We start from the raw sequence: 27,614 nt of genomic DNA, 5'->3' as shown, positions 1-27,614 counted from the left end.
GATGCCTTATCCCTGGTGCCTTTTAAGTCCGGGCTGAATCGGGTCTAGTGGAAGGTGTTCCTGCCCACATCAGCAGGGCTAGAAGCAGGTGATCTTTAAAGTCCAGTCTAAGCCAAGCCATTGTGCGACTCCGTGACCGCAGGGCTCCCGGCGCTGCCCCAGCACCCCTCCGGAGCCGCAGGAAGCCGCTGCGCCCCCGCGCCGCCCCGAGCGGGGCCGGGCCGGGCCGCGGGGGCGTTCCCGAGCCGCGCCGTGCCCGAGCCGAGCCGGGCGGGGCCGGGCGGGCCCAGCCCGGCCTTACCCAGCGCAGCCCGGCCCGGCCCCCAGGCGTGCGGAGCCGTGCCCGCCATGGCCATCGCGCACATCGCCACCGAGTACGTGTTCTCCGACTTCCTGCTCAAGGAGCCGCCCGAGACGCGCTACAAGGGGCTGCGGCTGGAGCTGGCGCTCGACAAGATCGTCACCTGCATCGCCGTGGGGCTGCCGCTGCTCCTCATCTCCCTCGCCTTCGCCCAGGAGGTCTCCATCGGTAAGTGCGAGGGCAGCCGCCCTCTCCCGGTTCCCGCGGCGGACAAAGGGCTCGGCGGGCGCGGAGCGGGGCTGCGGGCGGGACGCGGCGCTCGGCGGGGCTCCCGCTCGGGCAGGGCACAGGGCGCCTCTGGGCCGCGGCAGGGAGCGCTGCCTTCCCGGAGAGCATCCCTGGAGCACTCACCTGGTGTGCCGGGCTGCCCGGCCTCCTCCCCGCGTTACTCGTGCTCTCCTCCTCGCTGGGCCATGCCCTGGCCGCTGCTGTTCTCCCGGCTCCTCCCGAGCAGGAGCCGTGTCAGCCCAGCCCGCGCATCCTCTCCGCGGGAGCGCTGAGCCGTGCCGCCCTTTGTTTCCCGGCACAGTCCGGGCCGGAGCCGGGATGTGCCCCGGGCGCTGCCCGTCTGCGCCGCTCCCGGCGCCGTAGGATGCCGGTGTCGCTCAGCTGTCAGGGACAGGTGCCACGGGGCAGGGCTGTCTGAGCTCTGCCCGGCGCTGCAGGCGGCTCGGTGGGGCTGGTGACCCGCAGGACGGGCAGTGGGAGAGCTCTAAAGCTTTCCGCTGCTCCTGTCCCCTCCTGCAGCTGTTCCCGCTCAGTTTTCAATTTCTGCTGTGACTCGGTAGATGAAGCTATGCTTTACAAGTAAAAGGCCAAGTTCCCCAGTTATTTTGCTATCTTTTTATTTGCCAACCTCCCCAAGTTACAGAATTGATCATGCAGCATCCCTTGGCGTGAGGAGTAGAACAAATGATCTTTAAGGTCTCCTCCCACCCAAGCCTTCCTATGCTTTGCTAAGAATAGCACTATATGAATGAAGATCTCAAAGGTGTATATATGATGCTGTCCATTTTGAGACAGGGGTGAATCACAGGATTTCCAGCCTTCCAAAGAGGTAGCTCAATTTGCTGTACATGCATGGCATTCAGTGTCATATGCCTGATCTCCATCATCTACAGGATTGCATGTCAGGAGAGTGGAGACTGGAATGGGACTTTGGATGAGTGGTGAATCTGTGCAAAGCCATCATGAGTAGCATTAGTCAGATACCAGATTGCTTGAGAGATAAGATGCCCAGATTGCTGTATTTACAAGCAGCTACACCCCTATTGCACCAGATTGCTGTGGCCCACAATAACTGCGCGGGGAAGTGAAGGACAACCAGACTGGGAATGCTGAGACCAAATCTGAGCCCCATGGCAGCTCTGTTCATCCAGAAATTGGATGGAGACATCCCTATTTCTGCACTCTAACCTGCTTCTTTTAGTTTTATATCTGCTACTGATATATGCACATTTCTTCCTCTTAAAGCAATGAAAAAGAGGGTTTGCATTTCCGTACAGTAGCTTGTTTGTGGGCCCCTTAATTCTTCTTTCTGCTCTAGAATTGCTGGATCCAGTTTGAAACAGTGCCTGAGTACTAATTTTTCTTTTATTTATTTAACTCCCTTACACAAAGATCAAACACAGTTGAACTGCAGAGTTCAGTAAAGTGTGCCTTTCTTTCAGATGAGTTAAGTTCTCATCTTTCAGTTATTTCAAGTTGAATCTGTGAGTGCAGTAAATTCATAAAGCAAGAATAAAAACAAGGGCTGCATCTTGCTAGTGTTTCTTTTTGTTTATAATCCTGAGAACCTGTTAGAAGGAAACACTGGCTTGAAAACTGAGCTTTTTTTAGTTGAAAAAGAAATATGCAAATAAATATGAGAAGTACTTGTTATTGTTATTTCCGGGCATGGGTGAAACGGCACCACGTGGTGTCCATACAGAAAGTGATAGTAAATCAGCCATGCTGCTGTGACAGCTGTCACCTATTGCCCACACGGTCCTTGCAGCTCAGCAGGCTGGCTGCTTGTGGGACACCCCAAAACTGCTTCCATTAAGGCATTTGGGGGAGCACTGAGGATTTTAGGGACTGGAAATGCTGCTTGTCTGTGCTCTGGTGTTCAGCTGGCAATGAAATAGACAGCAAGGTTTGTTTTCAAGCACTTTGTGATCTAATTGTGCTCAGAAAAAGCTCAGGAGTGCTAAACTGAGCGGAAATGTCAGGGTTCATTTTTAGGTCTGAAAAAGAGCAACTCAGAGGTGGGTGTGAAAGCGTTTGGAGGAAATACCTGCTCAGAGTACAAAAACTGAACACCCTTTCCAAAAATGAATGCTCAGCTCCTATTTCTGTTGGGATAATTGCATTCTTCCCACCTCAGGTTCTCTTGGCACCTCATCCTGTCAGCTTCCCCTCCTGCTGTGCTTTCCTGTTCCGTTGCAGTGTGGTGTCAGACAGCTGCAATTTTCCTCCTACGTGCGGTTGCTTTTAATTGTGCAAAATTATTAAAATGCTTACAAAGGCTATGGAAGTTTTCTGAATCTGCCAAGTAACTTCTAGTTTTGATGGGAGTTTCAGGAAATAAGTGAGACTCTAGCTGAATCACAGAGGATTTCTCTGCTGGAGGCATGGAAAACCCAGCTGTAGCACCCAGCCAGTGAGCAGTGCTGAAATTCTGGAGTTAGTGCCTGCGCCCTGCTTTGCTATTCTTCAGGGGCAGGAGGAGAACTAACCCGAGTTTATTTTTTGCTATATTTTAGAAACCCATGGTCATTTGTAGTTTTGTGAGGATTTTAAGCTGGTTCTGGTAGTAGTTAAGTAGTGCTTGAGCTGTTGTCTGCTATCCCTGGGAATCATTGTTGCTTGAAATCCTGCACCTGTTACCTATTTCCAGCTATACCTTGTTTTATACAATTTTACATAGTTTTATGCAATTCTGTGTATACTGGGAATAGGAAAATGGAAATAACAATAGGATTGTGAGGATTGTGTTGTACGCGTATATTCCTTGTATTGTGGTTTGATATTATTTCCTTATATTATTTGGCAGTTCTTTAGTAAATGATACTAGAGGTGGTCAGGTAGTGTAGTAACAGAAACCACCTAAATATAGCTAAATCAGCAATTCTTCTTACAAAGGGGAAAAAAAAAACCCTGAAAGATGGGGCACCCTCAGCAGTGTATAAGCCAGAAATGAATAGTTTTATTTGTGCCATTTTTAGTAAGAACAGCTCTGAGTCAGGATTGAGATTCCAGTTTCTGAACTCAGATTGTGTATTGCAAGATGTGCTTTCTTACTGTAAACACTTTGGCTGAAAACACAGATATTTATTCCCAGGGTACTGCTTGGAGCAGGATGCTGCAGCCCTAAGCAGGTACAGTCAGAGGAAATTGAAACAAGCTGCTTCATTTTGGCCTCTGCCAAAATTCAGCTTAATTCTGGGAAAAGTATCAATGGCTGTCTCGGGTTGCAGCAGAAAGAAAAGCAGATGTGAGAGCTGTCCACTCAAGACCAAATGTTTTTATTTTTTTCTGTAGGAAGGCAACTGTGAGCTGCTCATCCAGGTTTGTCACCAAATGATGTTTGACCTCTGCTTCCAGGCACAGCTGTGTAATGGGCAGCATTCCCTGCAGCCTGTGTGGGAGGTGATGGCTGGGAAGGGACCAGAAGGGAGGGAGAGAGCGGAAAGAACGGAATTTTGTGGTGGCCACAGCAGCCCTTACATGTTTGGTTTGGGTGTTGGTTGTGCATGGCTCATACGTAGCTGGGATGAAGTGTTTACACGGAGCATATCTGTTTTATCGTGTAAGACAACACCTTGTAAGCCTTTCCAGGACACAGAAGCCATCACATGCTGAGTGTAGACAGCTGGGAAACTTGGTTATAATCATAATGAAGGCGTGGTTAGTGCAGCTGGCTTATCAGTTGTGGCAGGATGCTGGGCTAGGAAGTACCAGACCGTGGGCCAACCCACAGTATCTGCATGAATCTGTCAAAATGGAGATTTGTTGCACTAAAACCATCTTATTTCTCTCTGGTGCTCTCTGGTGCATCTTACCATGCTGGAGGATGCTCAGAGGTGGGAAGGAGGAGCTTTGCCTTATGCTCTGCACACCACGGGGTTAATGTCCCCATTGACCACTTTGGACTTGCCCAGTGGTGGCAATCCTTACTTGCCCTGCTCATTTTTCACCCAATTTATGGGCTCTTTTTTTACCAAGTTTGGTTTTTTTTTTAGTTTCCATCCTTGCAGTTGGCTGCCTGTGGATTTGAGGTGCTCTGGCTGGCAGAAAACAGAGTGAAGTGTGTTAGTGGGGAACTCTGGGTGCTGCATCCCAGAGGCTTTTGTGGGAGCCACGATGGCATCAGTGCCCCTTACTGCATGTCCAGCTGGGCCTGTATCTCTCTGTATAAGTTAATCATGTGTCTGAAGCAGTCATGAGAATAACTGTGTAGAAAAGGGGGAAAAAAACCCCCACCCAACTGTGAGACTAAATCACAACAAATATACTGAAAAAATAGTTTTAACTGTTGAATTGGGCTCTTTTCTTCTCTTGTACCTCCCTGTTTGGTCCTCCTTGCTGATGTCCCTCTCCCTTCACATTCACAAGTTCCTGGGGAGGCTCTTTGGAAATAATCCTGTCTTGTGACTTTGTAAGAGCTGGGGGCTAAAGTTGGGTTGGGTGTAATTAAGCCAAAGACTATTGCTATGGCAGCTGCTGGCTGAGAGCTGGAAAAACGCCTCCCAGTGCTGCTGGAGCAGGCTGTGTGCTAATAGCTGGCTGTTGCACACCTTGCATTTAATTCAGCAGGATGCTGTGAAACCCAGGGCGTTAGTGAAGAACTGAGACAGCAAGTGTGTGAGTAGCCTCAGCCCACAGCAGCCAGACAGGCTGAGAACTTCTGTCAGAGAGGTGCAGATCCCAGCAGGATACACTTCGGCATGTTAGGAGTGCTCAGGAGCATCAGGCACAGGCCTGCCTGGGCAGCCAGGGCAAACTTGTAAAAACATTTGCTTTAATATCGAGTTCTAAACTGTCATTGTGTGAGCATCTTCAGCTGTCAGTAAGATTTTTTCTGTTTAATTCATATAGAGCCAGCTTTACACTTCCCAGGGAAATGATGGTAAGCTGCTTTAGCTGCCAGGTAAATGTAAAAATCATGGGCCTGTGGTGTTGCCTGAGATTTGGGATACCACCCATGCTGGCAGGGAAGCTAGATGGTCATTGCCGCTGTTTTGTAATGCTTCCCCTTCAGATTAAGGGAAACTTTCTTTGTTTTCCTTAAATCTCAGTGGTGGAAATTTAATTCACAATTCCTATTCCCAGTGAATAAAAAAATTTATCACTTGATAAATACCCAGTTCTTTTCCCACTGCATGATTTTGAGACTTCTCTGAGGGGTAACATGCAGCCCTGTGGAGACAGAATTATACCTGCTAATTCCTCTGACCTCCCTTCACTTAAACATTGTGTCACCTGAGCTTTACATTCTGCTCGTACTCCTTTGCCAAAGTACCCCTGGGAAGAGGTTCTTTTCTCCAGTCCACCCATCTGCTCCATACTTTCTTCTTCAACAGATTCTGTTTCACCCAGCCTTCTACTTTGCTCATTCCTTCAGGTCTGCTCTCCACATGTACATTTGTTTCTTCTTTGGTATGCATTGGGATGCCTTTTTTCATTCTTTAAAATAATTATTTTAATGTTGGTGTGGAGGATGTATGTTGCATGGTGCCTGGCAGTCTGTGCATTGTCTGTGTTGTGCCTTGATTTTCTTGTTTAGGTTTTTGTTTAGTGGCTACTAAAGGGCATAATTCTTGCTAGAGGAAATCAGATATTTGGGTATCATGGCAAGTTCATTTTGCCCTGTGGAAAATTATAGTAAAAATTAATGGCCAGGTTTTCCTCCAAGCGTATGCAAATCTTTTTGCAGTAAGTGCAGTGTATTAGAACCCAAATAATTACTTACTGAAGGTTTAAGCCTATCAGCTGCAATCATTTGATCCTGGTTCAAGAAAAATAGTTAAGCCTATGATTAACATTGATTTTTGCATGTCCTGTCTGATAGCTGCAGTTTCTTAATTAGATGTATAAGTCAGCAGAGAGGTTTTGAGCCACTGAAGAGGAAACCAGTCTGGCTTGCTGGATTTACCCTTTCTTTTGTAAAGGATGCAGCCAGAGGGTGCTGATCCCTCAGCTCATCCTGCCGTGGACCCAGCAAAGCAGTCCAATACTGAACGGGGATTCTCCTTTCAATCTGAGATTTCCTTGAGGTTCTGAGAGTTTCTTATCATACACAGATTTCCTGCATAGGAGCTGCAGAAGAGCCAGTTGCAGGGGAAAAAAAGGTATTCCTGGTACAGATGTGGAGGCAATAGCTGGAATTTTGTTGGCAAAACACCCATGAAGATGTGCCACAGCTCATCCTTGCTGTGCACTGGCTGCAGTGACTCAGGCTTGTACTCTGCACTCAGTTGCATGCCTGAAAGTAATTCCTGCTGCCAGCAAGCAGCCCCATCTGGTAATCTTAGCACTCTTGGAAAAGTGTCATTTCATCATATGTGGCTGCACACCTGCTGCTGCCTTAGTTTTCTGCAGCTCTTTGGGGGGGTCTGTCTTTAGGACAGCCATCATAAATGGCATTTTTTAAATCCTCATTTGTTTGCAAAAGTAAATGTCAAGTCCCTCTCCAAAGCTAATTTAGTATCAGGAAATGATTACAAAAAGAGTCTGTTGCCAAGAGTAATGATAAATTGGCCAAAAACTGTTGTGGCAACTGCTTAACAAATGCAGTCTTTTGTTATTCCTCATCCTTCTTGCTTGTATATTTTATCTCCCTGTTGTTATGGGCTTGTTAGCTGCTTTTCTCTTTCCCAAGCTATTACTTGTGGGAGCAAGGGACAGGAATGGCTTCGTGTCACCAAGCCAGGAGGCTGTTCCTGTGGTAGCAGAGGACTATTAGCCTCTCATAAACCAGTCCTGTGCACAGCTCTGTGCACAGCCAGTCTGTGGAAGGCATGTAGCCCTGTGCCAAATTTCTCTAATAGAAACTACAGATTTTCTTTTCAACTTCCTCCAGAATAGTCCAACATAAAGTAAATTATCTCTCTATATATACTGCTGTTACTCCTTTGGATGAGAGAAGGAAGGAAGGGAAAAAAGATGGAAAATTGTGACCATTTTCTCAGGCATGTAATGGTCTGTGTTTTGTATGAATGATGCACAAAAATATCTTCCCTGTATAAGTCCTAATATTACTACCATTACTGCAGAGTTGTAATTTGAATTAACGAGTGTTCACAACCAAGACTGCAATCAGATAGTTAAAAACCAGTACAACAGGTGGAGTGCCCCCCTGCTTGAGGCTGAGCTCTGTCTGCTTGGCTCCCAAGTCAGGTTTTTCATGTCCCTGCTGAAACACTGGGGGTTTCAGTGAGTGCTGGTCTCTGCTCTGCTGCAGCATTGGCATTGCTGTAGCTATTCTGGTATGAAGCTCTGCACATGACATTTTGGAGCAGGAGGCTGGCTGCCTTTTTCATCCCTAGTTTTGGAGAAGAGGCATGCCTGCCTTTTTCCTCACTTCTGCCTTTTTCCTCACTTCTGCCTTTTAAACACTCCATCACTTTGAGTGGTGTTCCACCCGTTAATGAGAATGAACACATGGAATGTGTTTCTTTTTGTGGATACACAAACATGAATAAGACAAAGCATCTTTCTGAACACTCCATTGCTCTTCCTTTGAAAAGGTCCCTTGTTTGCTGCTCCACACTGGGCACAGCCACCAGTAGGAGATTGGTTAAATGATGAGATCAGGGCGTGAATGGTCCCTATCCAGTGGACAGCAGACATTAAATGCCTGCTTTTTTCTTTGCTTTCTTTTCTCCCCCTTTTTTTCTGCAATATATTGTTTCTTTGGTTTCCACAACTAATGGACATCATCTGGAAAACAAAAACTCCCAAGGCTTTGGGGGAGTGCAAGTGCTTGTGTGGTGCCAACTTTGCTAAGTCACATGAGCTCTGCTCTGATAAACAGTAACTTGTTTTCCATAAGGGAGACTTGTGACAAGACAAACCATGATGATCAGACCATGTCTTTATGATACTACAGCCCTACAAATAATTACAATAGTGACTCATATGGAAAGGTTTTTATTCATAAAGCTCCTTGACTATGCTACATTGTAAAAAGGCTGTACAAGTTACAAGGCGAACGCAGTTGGTTCCTTTTCCAAAAGAAGTTGTTACTCTCTGAAAACTAAACTAGCTAAAAGGCAGGACAAATTAAACAGGCTTATTTTATATACTTACTCCCATAAAGCACAGAGCAATTCCATTAGCATAACTTAGATTAATGTGTTAAAGGGAAAAAATATAGCGGATTTTCCCCTGTTGGTCTTTTGATATTGGCAGAAGTGTTGATCTTAGAAGAATTGTTCATGGAATAGCCATGTCCAGTCTGTGTAATTATTTGGTGAAATGACTGTCCTGTTGCAGCATTTCTGAAAGTCTGGTGGAAATGTGTGTGTGCTGGGGGGATTGCTTTCACTATCAAAGCTGCAGAAAGAAAGTTGAACCTCTTCATCCTGTTTTACTGGCATTACCTGAAGAGTCACTGATACTCCATGCCCCATAACCACTTTTCCTTGTTGAAGTGTGCTGTGGGAGGAGTCACCTGGTGCCTGTGACTGGCCAGAGCAGAATTTGACCCTAAGGCTGGCAAATAGCTGCTCTGGCTGTCAGCTGGGGCCTTGATCTTAATTTGAAGCTCCTGAGCAGCTGGAGAAGTCCTGGGAGTAAATGGGAATGACAGTGTTATGCATAGTCTTGGACACAAAACATCACTGCACTGATGAGGAGGGGCCTGGACCCTTTGGAGGTGTCTGGGGCCACAATTTCTCTGCCAAAAATTACAGGAGGAAATCCTTGTTTTCACAGCTAGAACTTGAACCCCTCCAAAAATGTGCAGTCTCAGAGGCAGAAGTAGCAGCACCCAGGGAAAACCTGCCCTTCCATCATTGCAGGGACTGCTGGGCTGCAGGAATGGTGTTTGAGGTCTTGTTAGAGTAGACATGTGAGCTGCAGGTTGTGCTTTTGGGAAGCTGTGACACGATGGTGTGTGATGGTGTTTGTTGCCTCAGGCCTGATCTGGTCACACTTTGTGTCTGTTAGTTCCTCTTTGGCCAACCTGGGTTAAGTGCAAGTGGGAAAGGTCTTAAAGGTCACATTCCCCACAAGACTTACAGAAACAGGCCTAAAACACAGGTGTTCTAATGTGCTGTCTCAACCTTTAGGAACATCCTAGATGGATCCCTGTGGGAGTTACAGCCTTTGGGGGCAGTGGGAACTCGGGACCCTCCTCCCTGCAGAACTGCTGGGCTTTGTCTGATCACTTAACCTGATACTTCGGATACAGTAACATCTTAAACGTGGGCTTTTCTTCCTAAACTTGTTTCCTTCTTTTTTTAAAAAATCTTTTGAGGCTGCAATAACTTTTGCTGTGTTTTCTCAGGTGCTCAGATAAGCTGTTTTGCACCCAGTTCTTTCTCCTGGCGACAAGCTGCTTATGTGGACTCCTACTGCTGGGCAGCTGTGCAGCAGAAGCAAGCATCCCACAACAACTTGGAAAACATACCCCTGTGGCTGCATAAAGTATGTATAGGTCTCCATCTCCCGGCAAAATTATTCCCATGTAGAAACCTACCTTTGTCTCACTTTTCTTGTTTCTCTGCTCCGCTGTAGTCCTTGCTTTTGACTTGACTTTCTATTTTTAGAATGTTTTCTTTCCCTTACTTCCAAAGAGGGTCATACTAGAGAAGGTATTTTCTGCTTTTAAATAGAGGGTCTGAAAAAATAATCTGACACAAGAGAAATGTTAATGTTCCTGTGTTGTCCTGGACTGAATGCTTCACCTGGCTTTAGCCAGGAACTGTTTTAAAACTGGAATACAGGACACAACAACTGCTTTAATGCTTGTAAAAGCTTCTTTTAGGAAAACAAGGTAATAAAAACATTTTCTGTTTTTATTGTGTTACTCTTGGCCAGTTGTGCACGGAGAGAAAGATTTGTGGCAGATAGACATTTTGGGGGAGATGAAATTAATCACTGGTACCAACAGGTTTAACTCCTGTCTTCAGCGTGCTCTTCTGCATGTCCGCAGGCCAACCATGAGCTGGCTTTCATTGCTTCAGGTAAAGCAGTATCATATAAAGCACAGAAGGAGATTTATTTCATGGGTTAAAAGTGCAGTAGGTATTAAGATACTTGAGCTGGCTCAAAGCAGTTAGCTGGGGTTTGGCAGGAGTTACACACTGGGTTAATGCCATGACAATGCCTGGAGCTGACTCAACTCGAGAGGCAGCTTTGGCCTGCTTGAGCAGTGCTGATGCCAAAGTCAGAAATGCTTGTTGGGCTCTGCAAATTTGTGTTCTGCCTTCCTCAGCCCTTTTATTACTTGCCCCAGCAAATAAACCCCTGGCACCTGGGAGCAGAGGAGAACCTGGTGCTAGAGGGAGCTCAGGTATGAGACCAGCAGCACCTGTATTTCTGGCTTTTGCTTCTGAGCCTCAGATTTTATTATCCAGTCATCTGGTGGTATAATCTCTGAGAGGCTATTCAAGGCTGTCTCTGATTTGTTTGCTGACTCAAATCATTAATTGAGGATTTACTTTTGTCTTCTCCAATTAGCTCCACTGATAACCTTGACCCAATGACCAATAGTCATGTGTTTCATGAATATTAAAGCCAGACTTTGTTGGTTCTAGCCTGAACTCTTCTTTGCACAGTGAGGGCTCCACTTCACTTCAGCCAGACCTTTTGCAGAGGCCAGTTGAAGCTGCTGGAACATCTCACAGTGCTGGAAACTCCACCTGCAAACCCGGATATTTTGCTGCCCCTTTCTCTTGAGGGAATGAGCTCTTGTTACCCAAATTTTTAATGTTGAACTTCATGTGATAGTCACCTGCTAATAGCATTAAGTCTGCATGTTTACCAGCCACGAATAGCTTAAGCACTCATACTTTTATGATGCAATCCATGTTAATTTGCTGACTAGTGCTGTATCAGAAATTGCTGCAGTTCTCCATGACGTGTATGGCATATGATGTTTCCTTGTAAATATCCTGCAGACTGTCTGCAGGAAGTGCATCTGCTCAGCTGAGCCAGGGGCTGTACCAGAGGCTGGTGACTCATCTTCCTAGATCCATGATTAGCCACCCACCCTCTGATCCAGACACTGGGAGCTGCAGATGCTCTTTGGAGGTCAATACTAACTAATATACTTGTGGTTGTTCATCAGCCTCCATGCTTTACAAGTTTACAGGGAAGGAGTGGTGCTACAGCTGTTTAACAGTGAACTTTGCTTCCCACTCTGGTATCTAAGGCTGTTCTTTGCATCCAGGGCCAGCAGCTGCTCAGTGCCTTGGGATCACTTCTGTAGGAAGACTTGGGTTCCCCACCCCCTGACTCTTGCACTGCAAAATATGCACAAGCTCATTGCTCTGCAGATTTTGGCTAGGTAATAATTTTAAAAATGGCCGGAGCAGCCTTTTGGGAGCGCAGTGATGTTAAGGAGAAAAGGGAGACTTCCTGTGCTCAAGTTAGTGGAGACCTGACTCTGCATCTACAGGGATGTGCACAGAGGGACAGCAGGGCTCATTAGGCCCAGTTATTCTTAAAACAACACTTAAAACTTTTTTCCTGCTTTCTGGGAAGCAGAGCTTTTATTTGCAGGGCATCTCAGGTTCTTTCCAAAACTCTGACTCACTTAGTATCTCACTATATTGGCATGCTGGAAGGCTCCATAAAAAACACTTAAGGAGGCATTATATTAAAGTTTTGTTGGAATGAGATTGTAGGCCCCATTAGTGATTAGAATGGATGGATTTCTTTCTGGCATGCTCTCTGTGCTCTGTCAGAAGTACTGCCTCCTGGGGCAGTGCTCAGAGTGGTACAGAAGGAAGTAGGAGCAGGTAGCTCTTTGACAAAGCCAGCATGTAGTGACCTGCAGTGCTTTTGTTCTCAACATCCTCTGGAGAATTATCAAACTCTCCAGAGGTGTTTTTTTTTCTTTACAGAAAGACTGAAACCTTTCCATCTCCCTCCTATTTCAGAGTTCAATCTTGCTCTGGGATTTTTGGTTTTTTGAACAGTAAAATGTAAGTTTCAGTTCTGGGCACTCCCCAAAGCTTGGCACCTTTACTGGTTGTTCTTTCTGCTCCAGGAGATCTCTCTCAGGGGTTGAATTTATCAGTTTGGAAGCTGAAAAGGACAATACTGCAAACTTCTGGGTTCCTTGACTCTCCAGTGGTCATTGTGCTCCCAGAGGGTGCCCAGGACCTCTCTCCATGGAGAACAGGAGTACTGAAATTTCCAGTGATCCTGGAAACTCCTCACACTGGATAACCCTTAGCAGGAAGCAAAATGAGTTGTGTACTAAAATGCACAATTCAATGAACAAAATACCTGCAGATAAATATAAAGAAGAGACTGTGGCAGGTCCTGCCTGTATTCTTAGTTTAATGCTAAGATTTCCTTCTCTTTGTCAAAATGATTATATGGCTGAGTCCTCTGACTCCTCTTCAGGTTTGCCATTGATGAAACTTTCCCTCGTCAGGCTTCACTATTTCGTTGCCTGTGTTTTGTTATGGGATTTTCCATTCAGGTTTAATTCCCTTAAGAGGTTTCTTGTGTCTGTCTGAAGTGTCGGAACAGAGATGTTGATTTCTAGAAATGAGTGATAAAGACAGACAGTCAGTGGTGATGGGCATGGAGGAGTTTTGTACTTGACTGCCCTGTGCAGGTAGTTTGTTTATTGTCTCTAAAGATGAGTGTTCCACCTGACAAGTTATTTTTGTAAAACTTGTCTTGATCCTTAACTGGAAGGAGAAGAAAAGCTTTTGGCCATTGTGTGTGGGCAGTCGTCTAGTGGAGGAGTAGAGGAGGGAACTGCACTGTGAAGCCTTTTTAATCTGTAGTGCACAGAGAAATTTATAAAAACTCAAGCAGGAGAACAGTGAGCATCATCTTACTGGCTCTTGATAGCGACCAAGCAAGTTGAGGGGTGGTTGAACACTGAGTGATGACCACTTTATGGCCCTGAAATTTGGATTGCTAGGATGGAGCTATAATCAAGAGTCTTCTAGGGTTTTTTTAATAACTGTCTGTTCTAGTCTGCTGTTAACTGGGGAGAAGTGAAGTAGGGTTGTTCAGAAAAAGGGGATTTGTGCTCTTATGAAATGCAGGCAAACAATTCATCTGACTGAAAAAAGGGGTCTTCACCTGTGGCACAGCCAGGAGAGGTCATTTGTCAGGCTCAGATCTTTCGAAGTGCAGGACAAGTGCTCTGGGACCTGCTGAAAGCATTGCCTACAGAGAGTGGGTCTGCAGTCTTTGTATGCGTGAAGTAAAATTGTACAAAAACTCTCTTTTTGTAAAAGAAGTAAAATTAACCATGGACGCTAGAGTTGTTCTTTGAGTCACTTGTCTGTGAATACACCAAAACAAACCTTGGGGTTATTTATTATATTGCTGGTACAGTTATAATTGTGATTTTTACCTGATTCTAGTGACTCATTGTTTGTGCAATGTCTTAGTTGACTGAGGGCTCCTCATATTTCACCTATAAACCCTTCCCAGAGAGATTAAGGGCTGTCAGAGCAAGGACACCCATATGCAGATGCATTTAAAAATAATTTTGTGAAAGTGTAGTGCTAGAGCTACTTCAGTCTGTTGCAGATGGAGTCATCCACTTCACTCATAAGAGAGAAGCAACAATGTGTTGATATAAAGCAGAGAGTTAATACAGTTCAATCAATGTGAATGTGACAGGGGTTTATCAGGGTTCAGTGGGAAGATACATTTCATTATTTAGTGCATAGAGGATAGAATGAGAATTGTTGGAGAGACCCTCCTGTTGAGTCATGAGGTTCAGAAAGGACTCCTTTGTATTCTAAACTTCTCAGAGGGGAGTTCAGGTGTGGATAGGTTCAAACTTAGCCCCAGACCTCTCAACAGTTTATGTCTAAAGGATTTTAATGTACACTGTCAATCCTTTATATCACTTAGCTAAGACTTCAAGCATGCTGTTAATCACCTACAGACCGTGTGTTACAGCAAGGAATAAATTGGACTGCCTCCACTGGTGATGATGGCTTGAGCTCATTAAAACTGGTGAAGAACAGTTTTGAAGCTGTATCAAAAAAGAAAGTATGTAACAGGAGGGACAAAGGTCACATAGGGTTTGAGATTCACCTGTGGGTTTGGAGACAGGACAGGATCTCATTTAGAATGACCAGTCATTTGTAGCTGTTTCTGCTGAACACCTCCCATTGCTGCAAACAGGAACAGAGGGAGTTTAATGCCTTTGCTTCTGGAAACATGTAATTACTGCCATTAGCCTGTTTGGGGACTGGTGCCTTTGCTTGGGCTTTTTCCAAAATTGGAACTGAAGAGGGAGACATCTCACCACGTTCCTGTATTTTAATGAAGGCACTTCAGTGCTTCATTCTTTTAATTGTCTGCCAATTAATAGTCTCAAAGCTGTTACCCAGACCTGTGCAGCTCAAGTTTTGTGCTGTTGTACTTAAGTCACTCTCTGACCTTGGTCAGGTAGGTGGAAGTCAGAATGCTCTCAGTCACTTGTATAGTGTTTGACCAGAGGAAATAAGGACTGAAGATACAGCAAAATTAGAAAGCTGTTGTTTTCTAAATACCATTAAAGTTATTTTCATCTTCTTCCAGACATTTTTATCCAAACCCTGTCAAGCTTTCTGTAGATTAGGTCCTTGAAAATGCCCTTTGCGTCACTCCACCAATTCCAGCTATATTTTTTTTTATGATAAAAGCATATTTGAGGTTATAAAGCAGTTATTTTAAATGCCCTTCTAACTTATTTGCTGTGTATTTACTTCACCTTAGCAGAGTTGAAGCTGGTGATGACAGACTATTTTGTGCTTTAGTCTGATTTTATCTTTCACCTTTGGGGGAGTGTGGTGCTTGTGCATCTTCAAAAGACAGCTGTGTGATTCCAGCACTTTATGTGCTTCTGCAGATGGACTGCTCAAATGCCTCTTCTCTACCCATGCACGTGTTCTTGCTGAACAGTAGCTGAGTACTAACAAATTTACTGAAACAGCCTGGAGTGTGCACAGGGCTCAAGGGCTCGTCAAGTGAATGACGTGCAGCAGTACAGGGGCAGCCTCTTGGCTTCCAGGTGCTCTGCCTCCTTGGGAGCCTGCTGTCCCTCACAGTGTGCCATCAGACTAAGGGCCAAGCAAGGCAGGAGAACCTGCTTCCATCATCCTTAGCTTTCAGGAGCTCAGCAGGACACAGCAGAAAACTTACAGGGCACTGCAGTTTGAGTCCCTGTTGCACACACTCATTTTGTCAGTCTCATACGGAATATGTTGAGAAGGAACTTGATAACTACACAGCAAAGGAAAAACTGAGTTTCACTTCTGGGCCAGTGTCTTTCTTTGCATGCCTTTGACCATACAGTTCTTGGGATCCGTGACACTTCCTTCTACTTCAATACTCAGACTGCCCAAGACTGAAGGGGCATTTCCTCCTTGTGCACTCGGCGCCTTGGGAGCAAATAAACCATCAAACCATAAACCATAAAAGAAAGGCTGATCCCACGTGGTTGTCTGTGCACAAATACCACAGGGTCCTCTTCTTAGAATGGGAAGTCAGTGTGTTTGACTGTCAAATATAGTCAGATGAGCTGGACAACCCAAGTCTGTTGCTCCGAAACCTAGGACTCACGCCAGATGACTTTGCATTTTCACTTCTGCCTGTCACTCAAGGCCTTAAATTTTAATGATTCAAAACAATTTGCTGGTTATCTAAGCCTATTGTTAACAAGTTGAACAAGTGTATTTTTCATTTTTAAAAAAGCCTGGCTCTGAGAAGGATGGAATTGTGCATCAGGTGCTGTGGAAACGGTGACAAATAGACACTTCTGTTCTCAGCCGAAAAGAGCTGCACTAATGAGCATGTACTGCTCTGGGTTTGAGACTATTCAGAAAAGAATTGCATAGAGTTCACTTCTGCTGCCATAGGCTGCAGCTTTGGGAGTGATGAGAGCCTGGTGAGAGGAAGCCCAGCAAAAGCATAGCAACTGTGCCTTTTTCCCAGCAGTGTGATGCTGCTAGGTGAGGAGGCAGTGGTGAAGGAACTGGGGAGAACTGGAGGTGCAAGATGGTAGAGGCTGGTTTTTAAGGCAGCACCCTAATGGGGGCAGGCTGGAGGGGGACATGGGAGGACATCTGGGATAGAGCAAGAGGGCTGCTGTCAATATGCTGCACAAGTGCAGAATTCTTTTAAGTTAGAAAGGAAGAAGTGGAGATTGGAACAATGGAGGTTTGGGGCTGTAACTTCAGTGTGAAAACTATCTTGCCTCTTACCACAGTACTCGGGGCAAAGAGATCTCTAGGATTGTATGGCAGAATTCTTTTAAGTTAGAAAGGAAGAAGTGGAAATTGGAGCAATGGAGGTTTGGGGCTGTAACTTTAGTGTGAAAACTGTCTTACCTCTTACCACATGTCTTGTAGTACTTGGGGTAAAGAGATCTCTAGGATTGTATGAGATACTGCTGATGGTGTTTCCAGTTTTGAGGGTCAGAAAGGGAATTAATAAATCTTGTTATGCCTGTAATATTTGAAATGAGTGAGTACTAAATCCAAGTGGTGTAAGCCAATGTAAGGCATTGTGGTTGCTCCTTACTAAATCAGATGTGTCTTTGTTTCTTTCCCCACCTGGCATCAGTGCAGGGTGGCTCAGAGGTGTATGACACAGCTGTAAGTGAAGTCAAACAGGCTTTGCAGCTATACAGGCAATCTTAAGCATTTGTTAAGTCCTATGGAAAAATGTGGCAGCTTAGCGGAGCTTAGGTAAATATAAGATGGGTTCAAAGACAGATAATTTCTGTTTCTACATAATATGGAATTCAGAGGACTGATAGAGCCTGGACATGAAACCATGAAGTTTTGGGTAAACCAAGGCATTGGAACCCAGACCTGGTGGCATTGTCCACAGTGGTGGACAAGAAGAGCAAATTCTTGTGTTAATGATGAGATGTCCAAAATACATGGACATGCCAGAGGTTAACATCTCAATTGGAAGGTCTACACCTGGGAGAAGGAAGATGATCTGATGTTATCTGTTGTGTGCAAAGAGGAGGGAGAGGCAGTAGTGAGGGCAGAGCTCTGCACAGTTTTTATGGGCTGCTGTGGGTAGGGGGAGTCAGTCATTTAAGGTCTAATACAGCATATGCATTCCTACTGCCAGTAATAACACAGGATTTTGCTTTAATGGTAGGTGATATTAGAAGTAATTTCCCTGAATAAAATGTTCCATAACATCAAATTACTTACTTCGTGCATGCAAAACTTTAATCTCTCTTGATTAATGCAAACACAAGTTAACATAGTTATATTAGGCCCAGATTTTCATCTTGTTAAATACCTGCAAATGTACGTGTAGCTTTTCCACTTGCAGTGATTAATGACTTCAGTTCAAGCTTCCTCTAAAAATCTCCCCTGGCTTTGCCAATGAACGTGCATGGGCACATGGCTGTAACGCTTATGATGGCTTATATCTGTTTCATATTTGTTCAACTGATTTGAAGTTCCTTATGAACTGATGCTAGATTTGAGTGTGCTTGCTAGCAAAAGCTGAATGTAATGAATTAGAGGTTGGCTGAATTTGCAGTACATTTCATTACCAAACTGCTTGTCTAACCAGGTCTTACATCGTATCTCTGTAAAGGTAATATTATGTATGATTTTATGCTTCTAATATAATGTCAGAGTACATAGAAACACCATCTTTCCTGCAGCTGGGAAGAATTAGAGTTAAAATTGCATGACAAAAACTATTTGTTGATGAATAGAAGAAAGATGGAAAAACTTGTATTTTATACCTGCTTCAGCCCTTTCCCTAAGCAGTTGTGACCATGTAAGGGCTGACTTCTCAGTGCTGCATTAACACCAGACCACTCTGATGTGGTGTGTTGGTTCCCATTTATGTGTTATGTGAAAATATTTAAATACCCTGAAGTATTACATCCACACCTGTATCCTTTACAGTCACTGGGTGCACTCTGAAGAGATGTGTGTTTGCAGGCAGAGGCAGAGCTGTAGCAGCTCTATTCATTAACCTCCTGACAGCTGATGGAAAGCAGAAGAGATTTTGCTGGTATTTGGAGTGTTTTAGTTGCTGTGAGCAGTGGTGACATATCGGGGAGGGAGAGTTGGGTGATGCTGTCTTCTTTCAGCCAGGACCTCTGATAGCTGCTTTGCTCTGCTATTTGTTTTTTCCCCAGGTTAATGCTGTATTTCTCAATGTCAGCTCCGGTGGTTCTGAATATGCAGAAATTGTTACCAGGATTGAAAATGTCATCAGGATCATGGCACCTTTTTTTTTTCCCTTCAGTGTAGGAAGCTCTAAGCAGTAGCAAAGTTACTGGAGCTGTCTGAAAAGAGATTTTACTTCCCTGCATGTCCCAAATAATCACAAAATTGGGTTTTAGTAGAAGGATTAAGTAAAATTATAGGGATTTGATAGGCCTCTAGGAAACATAATGCTTATGGGGAGTGATGGTGGTAGGCTAAAATTTTACTTATGCAGGTGAAGTCTAATCAGGTTTTTTTCTCCCTGCAGTTCTTCCCATACATCCTTCTGCTTGTTGCTATCCTGCTGTATCTACCATGTTTGTTCTGGCGCTTCACTGCAGCACCTCACCTGTCCTCAGACCTGAAATTTATCATGGAAGAACTTGACAAAGCCTATAACAGGGCAATCAAAGCTGCTAACAGCATTAGAAGTGGAGAGCCCAGAGAACCCACTGACTTGATTCCAGCTGCTAATGAGAACTTGACACAGAGGTAAGATGTTGGGGCTTGGCTTTCTCTGCTCTTCAAGTTCGTAACAGATGTGACATCTGTACCCGCTTAGAAATTTCCTGCAAAGGTTTGAATGGTGACCTGACACAATTTTAAGTTTGGTTAAAAAAAAGAAGATATCTGAAATGATTACTTTGGCCCTTGAAGCTGGAACTTATTTTCTTTTTTCAAAGAAAACATGTAATGAGCTCTTCAGATTACTTATTGCCTGAGATGTTCTGGTTTCTTTAGTTGCAGTAGGTGTTAAGCAGTTTTGCCCACCACAGTGTAAGAAAAGAGATACTTCAGTCCTCAATGTTCTTGACAGTCGCTTGCACACTGTCAAGTTTCTTGTCATCTCCTGTTCTTTATGATCTAGGTCTGCAAAGCTTCTGATCAGAAAAATGATTAAAAAACCCAAATGTCAAAACCCACAAAAGCGACCCCCTCCCCTTCTGTTCAAGTTGGTGCACTGTTCCAACCAGATCCAGTTCCTGCTTCCTTGTAGGTCAAGGGTACCTGTTTGTCTCTGTATGTGGGGTTATGAGTAGTGCAGCAGTCTTAGGTCTCTGTGAAATGTGGAATAAGGTCTTGGCAGTAAAAAGCCTTCTAGTGTTCTGTTATTGAACAAGTGCTTGGAGAGTCTGCTTTTCTGCATGGATTTGCTTACTGTGCCTGTTTCATACTGGAAAAGAACAAAAATGCTTTATTGCCACGAGGGCTATACTTTTTTTTCCATTTTCCATTGTTTGAACTCTTTTGTTTCTTAAGTGACTTTTCTATATTAGAGTGTTGATATTTCTCATTTATCTGCTATTCTATTGGTTTTCTACTGACTTCAATAAAACTACCCTTGATCTACCTCAATAAGAGGATGTGAACATCTTGGAGTGGGTCCAGAGGAGTATTATCAAGATGAGTAGAGGGATGGAACACCTCTCCTACAGATACAGGCTGGGAAAGCTGGGGTTGTTCAGGTTGAAGAAGTGAAGTGTCAGGGAGACCTTAAAGCACCTTCCAGTACCTAAAAGGGATATGCAAAAAAAACTGGAGAGGGGGTTTTTAGAGGGGCATGTAGTGATAGGACAAGGAGGAATGGCTTTAAACTGAAAGAAAGTAGGTTTAGATTAGGCATTATGAAAAAATTCTTCCTTGTGAGGATGGTGAGGCTGGCACAGGTTGCCCAGGAAAGTTGTGGATGTCCCACCTCTCAAAGTGCTCAGATTGGATGGGGCTTTGAGCAATATGGTCTAGTGGAAGGTGTCCCGGTCCATGGCAGAGCACAGGGATTGGGTGGAAATGTATGATGTTTAAAGAACCCTTCTAATGCAAACCATATTGTGATTCTATGTTTCCAATATTTTATCTCATTTAGAGAACTAGGTTTTGTTGATATTTTGGGTAAGTGAATGTTGCAGCCTCTGATCTATATGATTTGATGGGTTTTTTTCTCTCTTTTTCAGTTTGTGGGAAATATCTGAAAGCTACTTTAAATACCCAATTGTGGAGCAGTACCTGAAGACAAAAAAGAATTCCAAGTGCTTAATAATTAAATACATTACATGCCGTTTGCTCACACTAGTAATTATTTTCATTGCATGCCTTTATCTGGGCTACTACATTAGTCTCTCCTCTCTGAGTGATGAGTTTCTGTGCACTATCAAAACTGGGATCCTTAAGAATGACACAACTGTTCCAGAAGTGGTTCAGTGCAAGCTTATTGCTGTTGGTGTCTTCAAGGTGCTCAGCTATATGAACCTGATAGTCTATCTGATGGTGATGCCCCTGGTGGTGTATGCAATGTTTGTTCCATGGAGGTGGAATTCAGGTGTTCTCAAAGTGTATGAAATCTTGCCAACTTTCGATGTTCTGAAACTTAAGTCAAAGCATTTTGATGACTTAAGCCTTTACCTCCTCTTTCTTGAGGAAAACGTGAGTGAACTTAAATCATTTAAATGCCTCAAAGTGCTGGAGAACATTGCAGTTTCTGAGAAGTTTGATGTCATGCAGCTTTTGGTAAACCTTGGTACTATTAAGACTGATACCATAGATGGGAAGCCAGGGACTGCTGAGTTGGAGAAGCCTGAAGAAACAACTACAGAAGAGCTGGAAAAAGATGGGACAGAGTTACAAGGTAAGCTGATCTAGATGTGCATTCCTACCAAAAGCTTACTAATATATTCTGTAAAGGTAATGGACCTGCTTAGTGCTTGCTGTGTTGCCTGCTGTGTAAGTGCTATAACCTCAGAAGAATGTGGTGGTGTAAGTCTGTGGCACAGCTAAACCCTGATTGGGTTGGTGGTCTTTGCTGGCTCCTCTGCTCTGGCACTAACAGGTTTCATTCAGCTCTTTGAACTTTAACTGCCTAAGTTAAAGTTAAACTTAGTTAAACTCTCCCTGCACAATAGGAGAGCTCCAGGGTGGGTTGTGCTTGAAGCAGCTCGGGTGAGAAAGCTGCTGGTTTCAGGACATTTCTTCAGAAATTGGCTCCAAAGTGTAATAACTGCTGCTTCTGTTTCTATTCAGGCTTTGGCAGAAGTTGTGGGTGAATATTAAAATAAGTCTGATGCTCAGAAATGCTGCTGACAGAGGAACAGGAAATGACAAAAGAAGCGAAGTGGGACTGGGGTCAGTGGACACACATGCTTTCATAGAGAGCAAGGAGATTGACTGTAAAGTGATTTTTATCAAAATGGTCCAAGTCAATCTGGATTGATGCAACAGTTCTCGGATATCCCATCAGTCTGCACCTAGGCAGTCACTCATATACAATCCAGTCTAGGATTCTGTCCTAAAAATTGTGGCATATTTTAACTGTGAAACCAGTTCCTTCCTCAAGTGCAGAATTAGAGAAGCCCAATATCCAGGGAGAGGTACAAATCAAAATTGATGGTGCTTTAAAACATTTAGAAGCTTACCTGAGTATGTGAGCACAATGCTGAGATGAAGTTCAAGAGGTGTTTCAAAGGTAGGAAAAGAATAAACCTATTTTCTCTTCAGAAAGCTATGCCCTGTAATTAATAAAAAAGAAGCATCAGTACCCAGGGGTTAGCTGTTCCTCTGTCCTTGAGTCAAGCAGTTGTGGTAGGCTGAGATTTGGACAAGTCAGCTTATACAACAGGAGAATTCAGAACAAACAAGCAGAATTCTTTTTGAACCAGAAGAAGCCCTTTTGGCAGCCAGCTCTTGTGCGGCAGCTTGGAGTAATTCTGACAGCATATATAGTTTTCCTTTCAAATCTATCCATTTTTGAAATGACAGGTGGGTTTGGAAGTAAAATATAAGAGCCTCAGTGGACATCTGGGCTCAAGGAGCTGAAAAAGTTAATAGAAAATCCAACTCATTTTTATCTGAAAGCAGAATTTTTGACATTGTTTTCACCTCACGAAAACACTTCAAAGATCTGGTTTTGTCTAGATCAGAACCTAATGCTTGATGCTCTGTTAAAATGGATTGCAGAAAGAAGCTTCTGTGTTCATGACCAGCTCGGGCTGGTGCAGCCCCTCTCCTCCTGCCTGGAGACAGCTGCCGGCTCCACACCCATCAGCAGAGCTTCCCCCACACCTCATCATCTTTTCCTGTCCCTTGTGGTGTCAGCAGGTTTTTATTAGGGGCTGTGTTAACAAACCAGTGGTACGTGCTGGCTCTGGCAGAGCGATGTGCAGGGCCCCCAGGGTGCTGGGCTGGGGACAGTGGAGGCAGCACGGGACAGCCAGCAGTGCAGCACAGGCAGGGGGCAGCTCCTTTGTGCACCAGAAGCTGTCGAGTGCTTTGATGGCCCTTTCTCTTCTAAAACTTTGCCTTCTCTTCAGTTCTGACAGATCGTGATGCAAGTGGCAGTGTGAACACGAGAGAAGACAAGAGACTTCGCCAAAGACTGATAGATTCTTCGTGCTGATGCTTCCCAGCTGCAGGAGCCAGGAGCCCCTTCCCTGGGGAGGCTCCTCCGCTGCGCTCAGCGCAAGGTGCTGCTCTTTAATGCAACGTTCTCAGTCCCTGACAGTTCCCCAGAGGCCAAACTGGTTTACAGACTATTTGTTATATAATAATCAGGAGTCATGTGCCTGGAAAAGCATGTCGTACTCTTCTGTTATTTATTAAACAAATCAAATCACACATGAGGAGGAGCAAGAACAAAACAATTCTGTCATGAGTAACAAGTGGTGTGCATTGAATGCAGTTGAAGCTGGCAGCTGGACAGAGCTCGTTCCATGCTGGACAGGGATGGGAAACATAACCCTGCAGTTAGCAGAAAGGTATGGCCACGGTGCATTCCAAAGTGTTGCTCTGCAGCAGTGGCCATTGCAGTTCTGGGGTTTAAGTAAATTAACTTTGGGGTCTCTGACCTGGAAAAGTGGGGCTGGGGTGGGGTTTTGTAATGAATCTGGTTAATCTGTCCGGGATGGTGGCTGCCACTGGTACTGGCTGTGAATTCATGGGAAAATAGAGGTTACCCTATTCAGCCTGAGATGTCTTGGTTAGTCATTCCAACATTGATGTCTGGGATTAAGTACTTGACACTGGTGGAAAAGAAACTACAAACAGTTTTAGTGTTAAGAAGGTACTGTAAATATTAGGGATTTTGAATTCTCTATGTATTAATAAATTAATATGTTTTAACTTGTTTTTTTACAAAATATAATGATGTGTAAGCTAAGTGTTGGTTTAATTTCTATCCCTCAGTTGTTTTGGTCTTAGTGTCTGATAAATCCGCCTTGGAGTTTTGGACTGAAGATCAGGGAAATTGGTTATATTTTTGTAATGGTTTATTGAACTTATTTTGTAATGTTTTTATGTGTAGAATTTTTCTCAGTGTGTTTGTAGTATCAAATGCAATATTAGTTATGCTGTTTTCCAAACCACACTTGAAAAGTGTGGTTTACTTGCATTAAAGTAGCACCCAAATGCCTCAGCAGAGCCAAGCACCCAACAGCCAAGGTGAAGTAGATGTAAATACTATGAAAGGTTGTTCTCCCCCACACACATTGTGATGTATTTTAATTAAAGATGCTTAAGTGTATTGGAACAGACGAAATAAGGGGGAGTGTTTGTACATAGGTTTGTTATCAGACCATCTGGAGAGAGTAGAATTCAGCTTTAATGTTGTCCCTTCTGCCCAAGACCTCAACTCACTGAGTATTAAAATGACCTCTGTCTGGAAATACTAGACGCAAGGTGAGGTGGGTGGGGAGAGTGAAGCACCACAGTGGCAGCGTATATCTTTCACAAATGTGATATACTGACTTGTTTTTCTGTATTGTCCATGAAAGTGAAGTGACTTACCCGTCACCTCTTCCAAGGTGGCTTTTTAAACAAAGGAGGATGTCTTTTCTAGCCAGGTAGGACTTCCATTTTCCAGTTCCTTAGTGTCGCTCACTTCTGTGCTCTTGTCTGCTAGCACTCTCCATGTGGTTGTGGATGAGGGGCAAAGAGGAGTAATTGGTGGTACCATTTTTGCACAGAACACTTTATGTGCTGCAGAAGATTTCAGAGATTGTGCCCATACTTGAATCTGGCAGCTGCTGTGAACAAGTGGATCTGAAAGTGCTGCTGTGCTACACTTAGGGCTAATATTACAAGAACTCTTCAATTTTCTTATGGCTTCCAACTAAGACAAGCCTTATTTTAAAAGAAGTCTTTAAAGCCATAGTTTTATGCTACCTCTGCCCAGGACAGCAGCACAACTGTAATCCTAATGTCTCTTGCATTACCAGCACAAAACAGGGCTTATATTGGACACTGGTGGTCCACACTGCTGAATTTTACTGCCATAATTCTGCCACCAAGCCTATGATCCCTTTGACCTTTCCTAGATTCTGTCTGGCTATGCTGATGTGTTGCTGATGGTCCTTTGTATGTAGGCAGTGCAGGTGCACGTTGTGCATTGTATGTCTTGGACAAGGAGCTGTAGTGCAATACTAAGATTTTGTGATGTGGATGTGTTTGAACTGTTTGATGTAAGTGGGAGCTCTCAGTCTTTAAAATTCAAAGCTCCTGAAAGCCACATGTTCATGTTTCATGTTGGATATTTACCTAACTTTTTACTAATTCTCCTTTTGTATTTAAAAATATGACTTGCTGCAGTGAATCTGTTGTTGTCCTCTAAAGTGTTCAATAAAATGCCCATCAATCCTCCTTGGTTATTAAAATAAAATCAATTTTGTGAACTACAACAGCATAGGCGTCTGAAGGTTCCAGGAATGGTCATGTGTTGCCATAGTGCAAATACATGTGGTTTGATGCTAAACCCCAAGAAAACATTTTGGACAGTGGTTATAATTCTGCTCTTTTTATTTTTGTTCTCATAAAATTGTCAGAGCAACAGAAAATGTCAGCACATGGTAAATAGCATATCCACTATGTAATTTACTATCTACAAATTTGCCACAGTGTCAGCACATGCTTTTCAGCTGTATCTTCCTGTTTTAAGATATGTTTCTGAACAGCCCAGCTCAGTTCTACTTATGTTTTAGTGGCACTGCTGTGGTTTTCCATTTTCAAAAGATGGGCTGAATGCCAGTTTAGGCCTTATGGAAAAGAGTCCATCTTCATCCCCTTCACCACTCTACTCTTTTAAATATTCCTCTTCTAAATTTTCCAGAATGTAAAACAACAATGTCAAGGTTCAGGTTTGGTCCATGCCATTCCTTCTTGCCCTTTCTCTCTCCACCGCTTGGGTATTAAAAATCCTCTAAATGCAGGAGAGTTGCAACTGGTTCTTCTGCACACGCTTTGCTTACAGTGGCTCTTGTGACATTTAAAACTTGTGATTTAAACTGCAAAGAACAAGTAAAAATGTTTATTCCATTAGCAGATGGTGTGCCTCTAAAAGCAGCTGTACCCCACTGTTTTTCTGCCTCTGGATGTTGTCAGTCACTTTTAGAATAAAGATCTTTTATGTCCACTTCTTTTTCTTTATGGGGAACAGTGGATGTTTTAATAGCAGCTTTGATTAGTAGTTTAGTGCCTAAGCCTAGAACCCTATTAACAAAGGATGTCCTGATTGCCCTTTGTGAACAGAAAGACAGAAATCAGGTCATGAGTGGTTTTCTGAAGAGGGAGGTAAGAGGGATTTAACCCCCAGTACAGGCACAGGTGAGTCTGTCACAGAAGCAGGGAAGAATCAAAGCTGTGTCATGGGAATAAACTTTCCTAGAAATCTTTTATTTGAGCACATTTTGCATAGACCATGTGAGAGTGTCACAAATGAAAACCCAGCCATAGTTACAGGGCAGTTTGTGTGTTTACATTATGCAGGCTGTGGCCAGAAGCTCCAGAAAACTGCTTTCCTCATAATGGAATAGTTGACTTAATATACTAAATTACTAGTGCAATGATAAAAAGTAATTACTCCTATAAATCATTACAAAAATATATTTCTGAAATGACACAATATAATGAAAATACTATGACTATATCATTATATATTCAGACATCTGTTTGGTTCATATCATGTTATCACCCCTCCCCTGAAGGACTGCGACGAAGAACTCACACTATAACACTGTTTAATCTTTTTAGGTAGTAAAATTTGCATCCTCTCTTTTGTTTCTTCAGATTCTTTGATGTGAGTCATCTCAAACTTTTTATAATCACTGAGATTAACCAAACACTTTCATGCAAACAACATTCCTGGCATTTGAATTAACTCCCACCCAGCCCAGAGGCTGCTGAGTTAATCCCCTTCAGTCAGACTCTTGCTTTCCCCACAGAGCCCAGGGAAAGTGCCTGCGTGCCTGGTGCCTTTGAAAGCATTTGAATGGGTAAGCAATCCAAGGATGAAAACAGCCTGGGCTCACTCTGCCTGTGCTACCTTTCAATTGCTTTAGCTCTTGCACACTTACAAACTTCACGTACCTAAACCAACAGCAGTGAAATCTCCCATCCACCAACAGAGGAACTGGGGGCTTTGTTTGCTTTTTCCCTCTTGTCTGAGCTCAGTTGGGATGAGAGAAATCCGTGCTGCTGCACAGCTCAGAGCAAGGCTTCTCTGCTGGGAATCTGAGCTGCAGGATGGGAAACAGAGCCTAAGGCTACTGTCTGCTTCTCTTGGAATGTGTTTGCACTGCCAATCAGGAATGCTGGGTACAAGGCTCAAGGGTTTGTTCCTTGCTGTCCTCCTTGTGCAAGTGTCAGATCATTCCTGAGCTCTGTCTCAGGACTTCTTCAAGACAAATTCTGGCAAATAGTTCACTTCTAGAGCAACTTCCAATAATCACTAGGGATGAGGCCATAACAATGTGGTTAACACCACCCTACATGTCCGTCCAACATATCCCACCAAGTTTTGTACTTTCAGAGGCTGATTATGTGTTTTTACAACATCTGATACATGTCCTTAACTTCATATTATTAAAAACTGGCGACCTCTGACAAACTTGTCACATCAA

The 27,614-nt window shown here is 43.9% G+C and overlaps 1 protein-coding gene across 1 annotated transcript; it reads left to right on the top strand.

Moving 5' to 3' along the window:
- Window positions 1–277: 277 nt before the first annotated feature.
- PANX1 (pannexin 1) lies at window positions 278–25,373 on the top strand. The gene is made up of 5 exons (XM_039718727.1): window positions 278–529; window positions 9,855–9,994; window positions 19,004–19,227; window positions 20,688–21,358; window positions 23,037–25,373. Exons 1-5 carry the CDS (start codon window positions 349–351, stop codon window positions 23,120–23,122), a joined length of 1,302 nt encoding a protein of 433 aa, XP_039574661.1. The 5' UTR covers window positions 278–348; the 3' UTR covers window positions 23,123–25,373.
- Window positions 25,374–27,614: the final 2,241 nt, after the last annotated feature.

The sequence above is a fragment of the Passer montanus genome, unplaced genomic scaffold (genome assembly GCF_014805655.1).
Source record: "Passer montanus isolate IOZ18808 unplaced genomic scaffold, ASM1480565v1 scaffold4, whole genome shotgun sequence".
Lineage (NCBI taxonomy): Eukaryota > Metazoa > Chordata > Aves > Passeriformes > Passeridae > Passer > Passer montanus.
Note: the sequence above shows the minus strand (reverse complement) of the source record. Positions and strands in the feature narration are given on the sequence as shown.

Coding starts and splice junctions, on each gene's coding strand:
- PANX1 (XM_039718727.1), top strand. CDS start 349: ATGGCCATCGCGCACATCGCCACCGAGTACGTGTTCTCCGACTTCCTG. Junction 530..9,854: donor CGCCCAGGAGGTCTCCATCG/GTAAGTGCGAGG, acceptor GTGTTTTCTCAG/GTGCTCAGATAAGCTGTTTT. Junction 19,228..20,687: donor AATGAGAACTTGACACAGAG/GTAAGATGTTGG, acceptor TCTCTTTTTCAG/TTTGTGGGAAATATCTGAAA.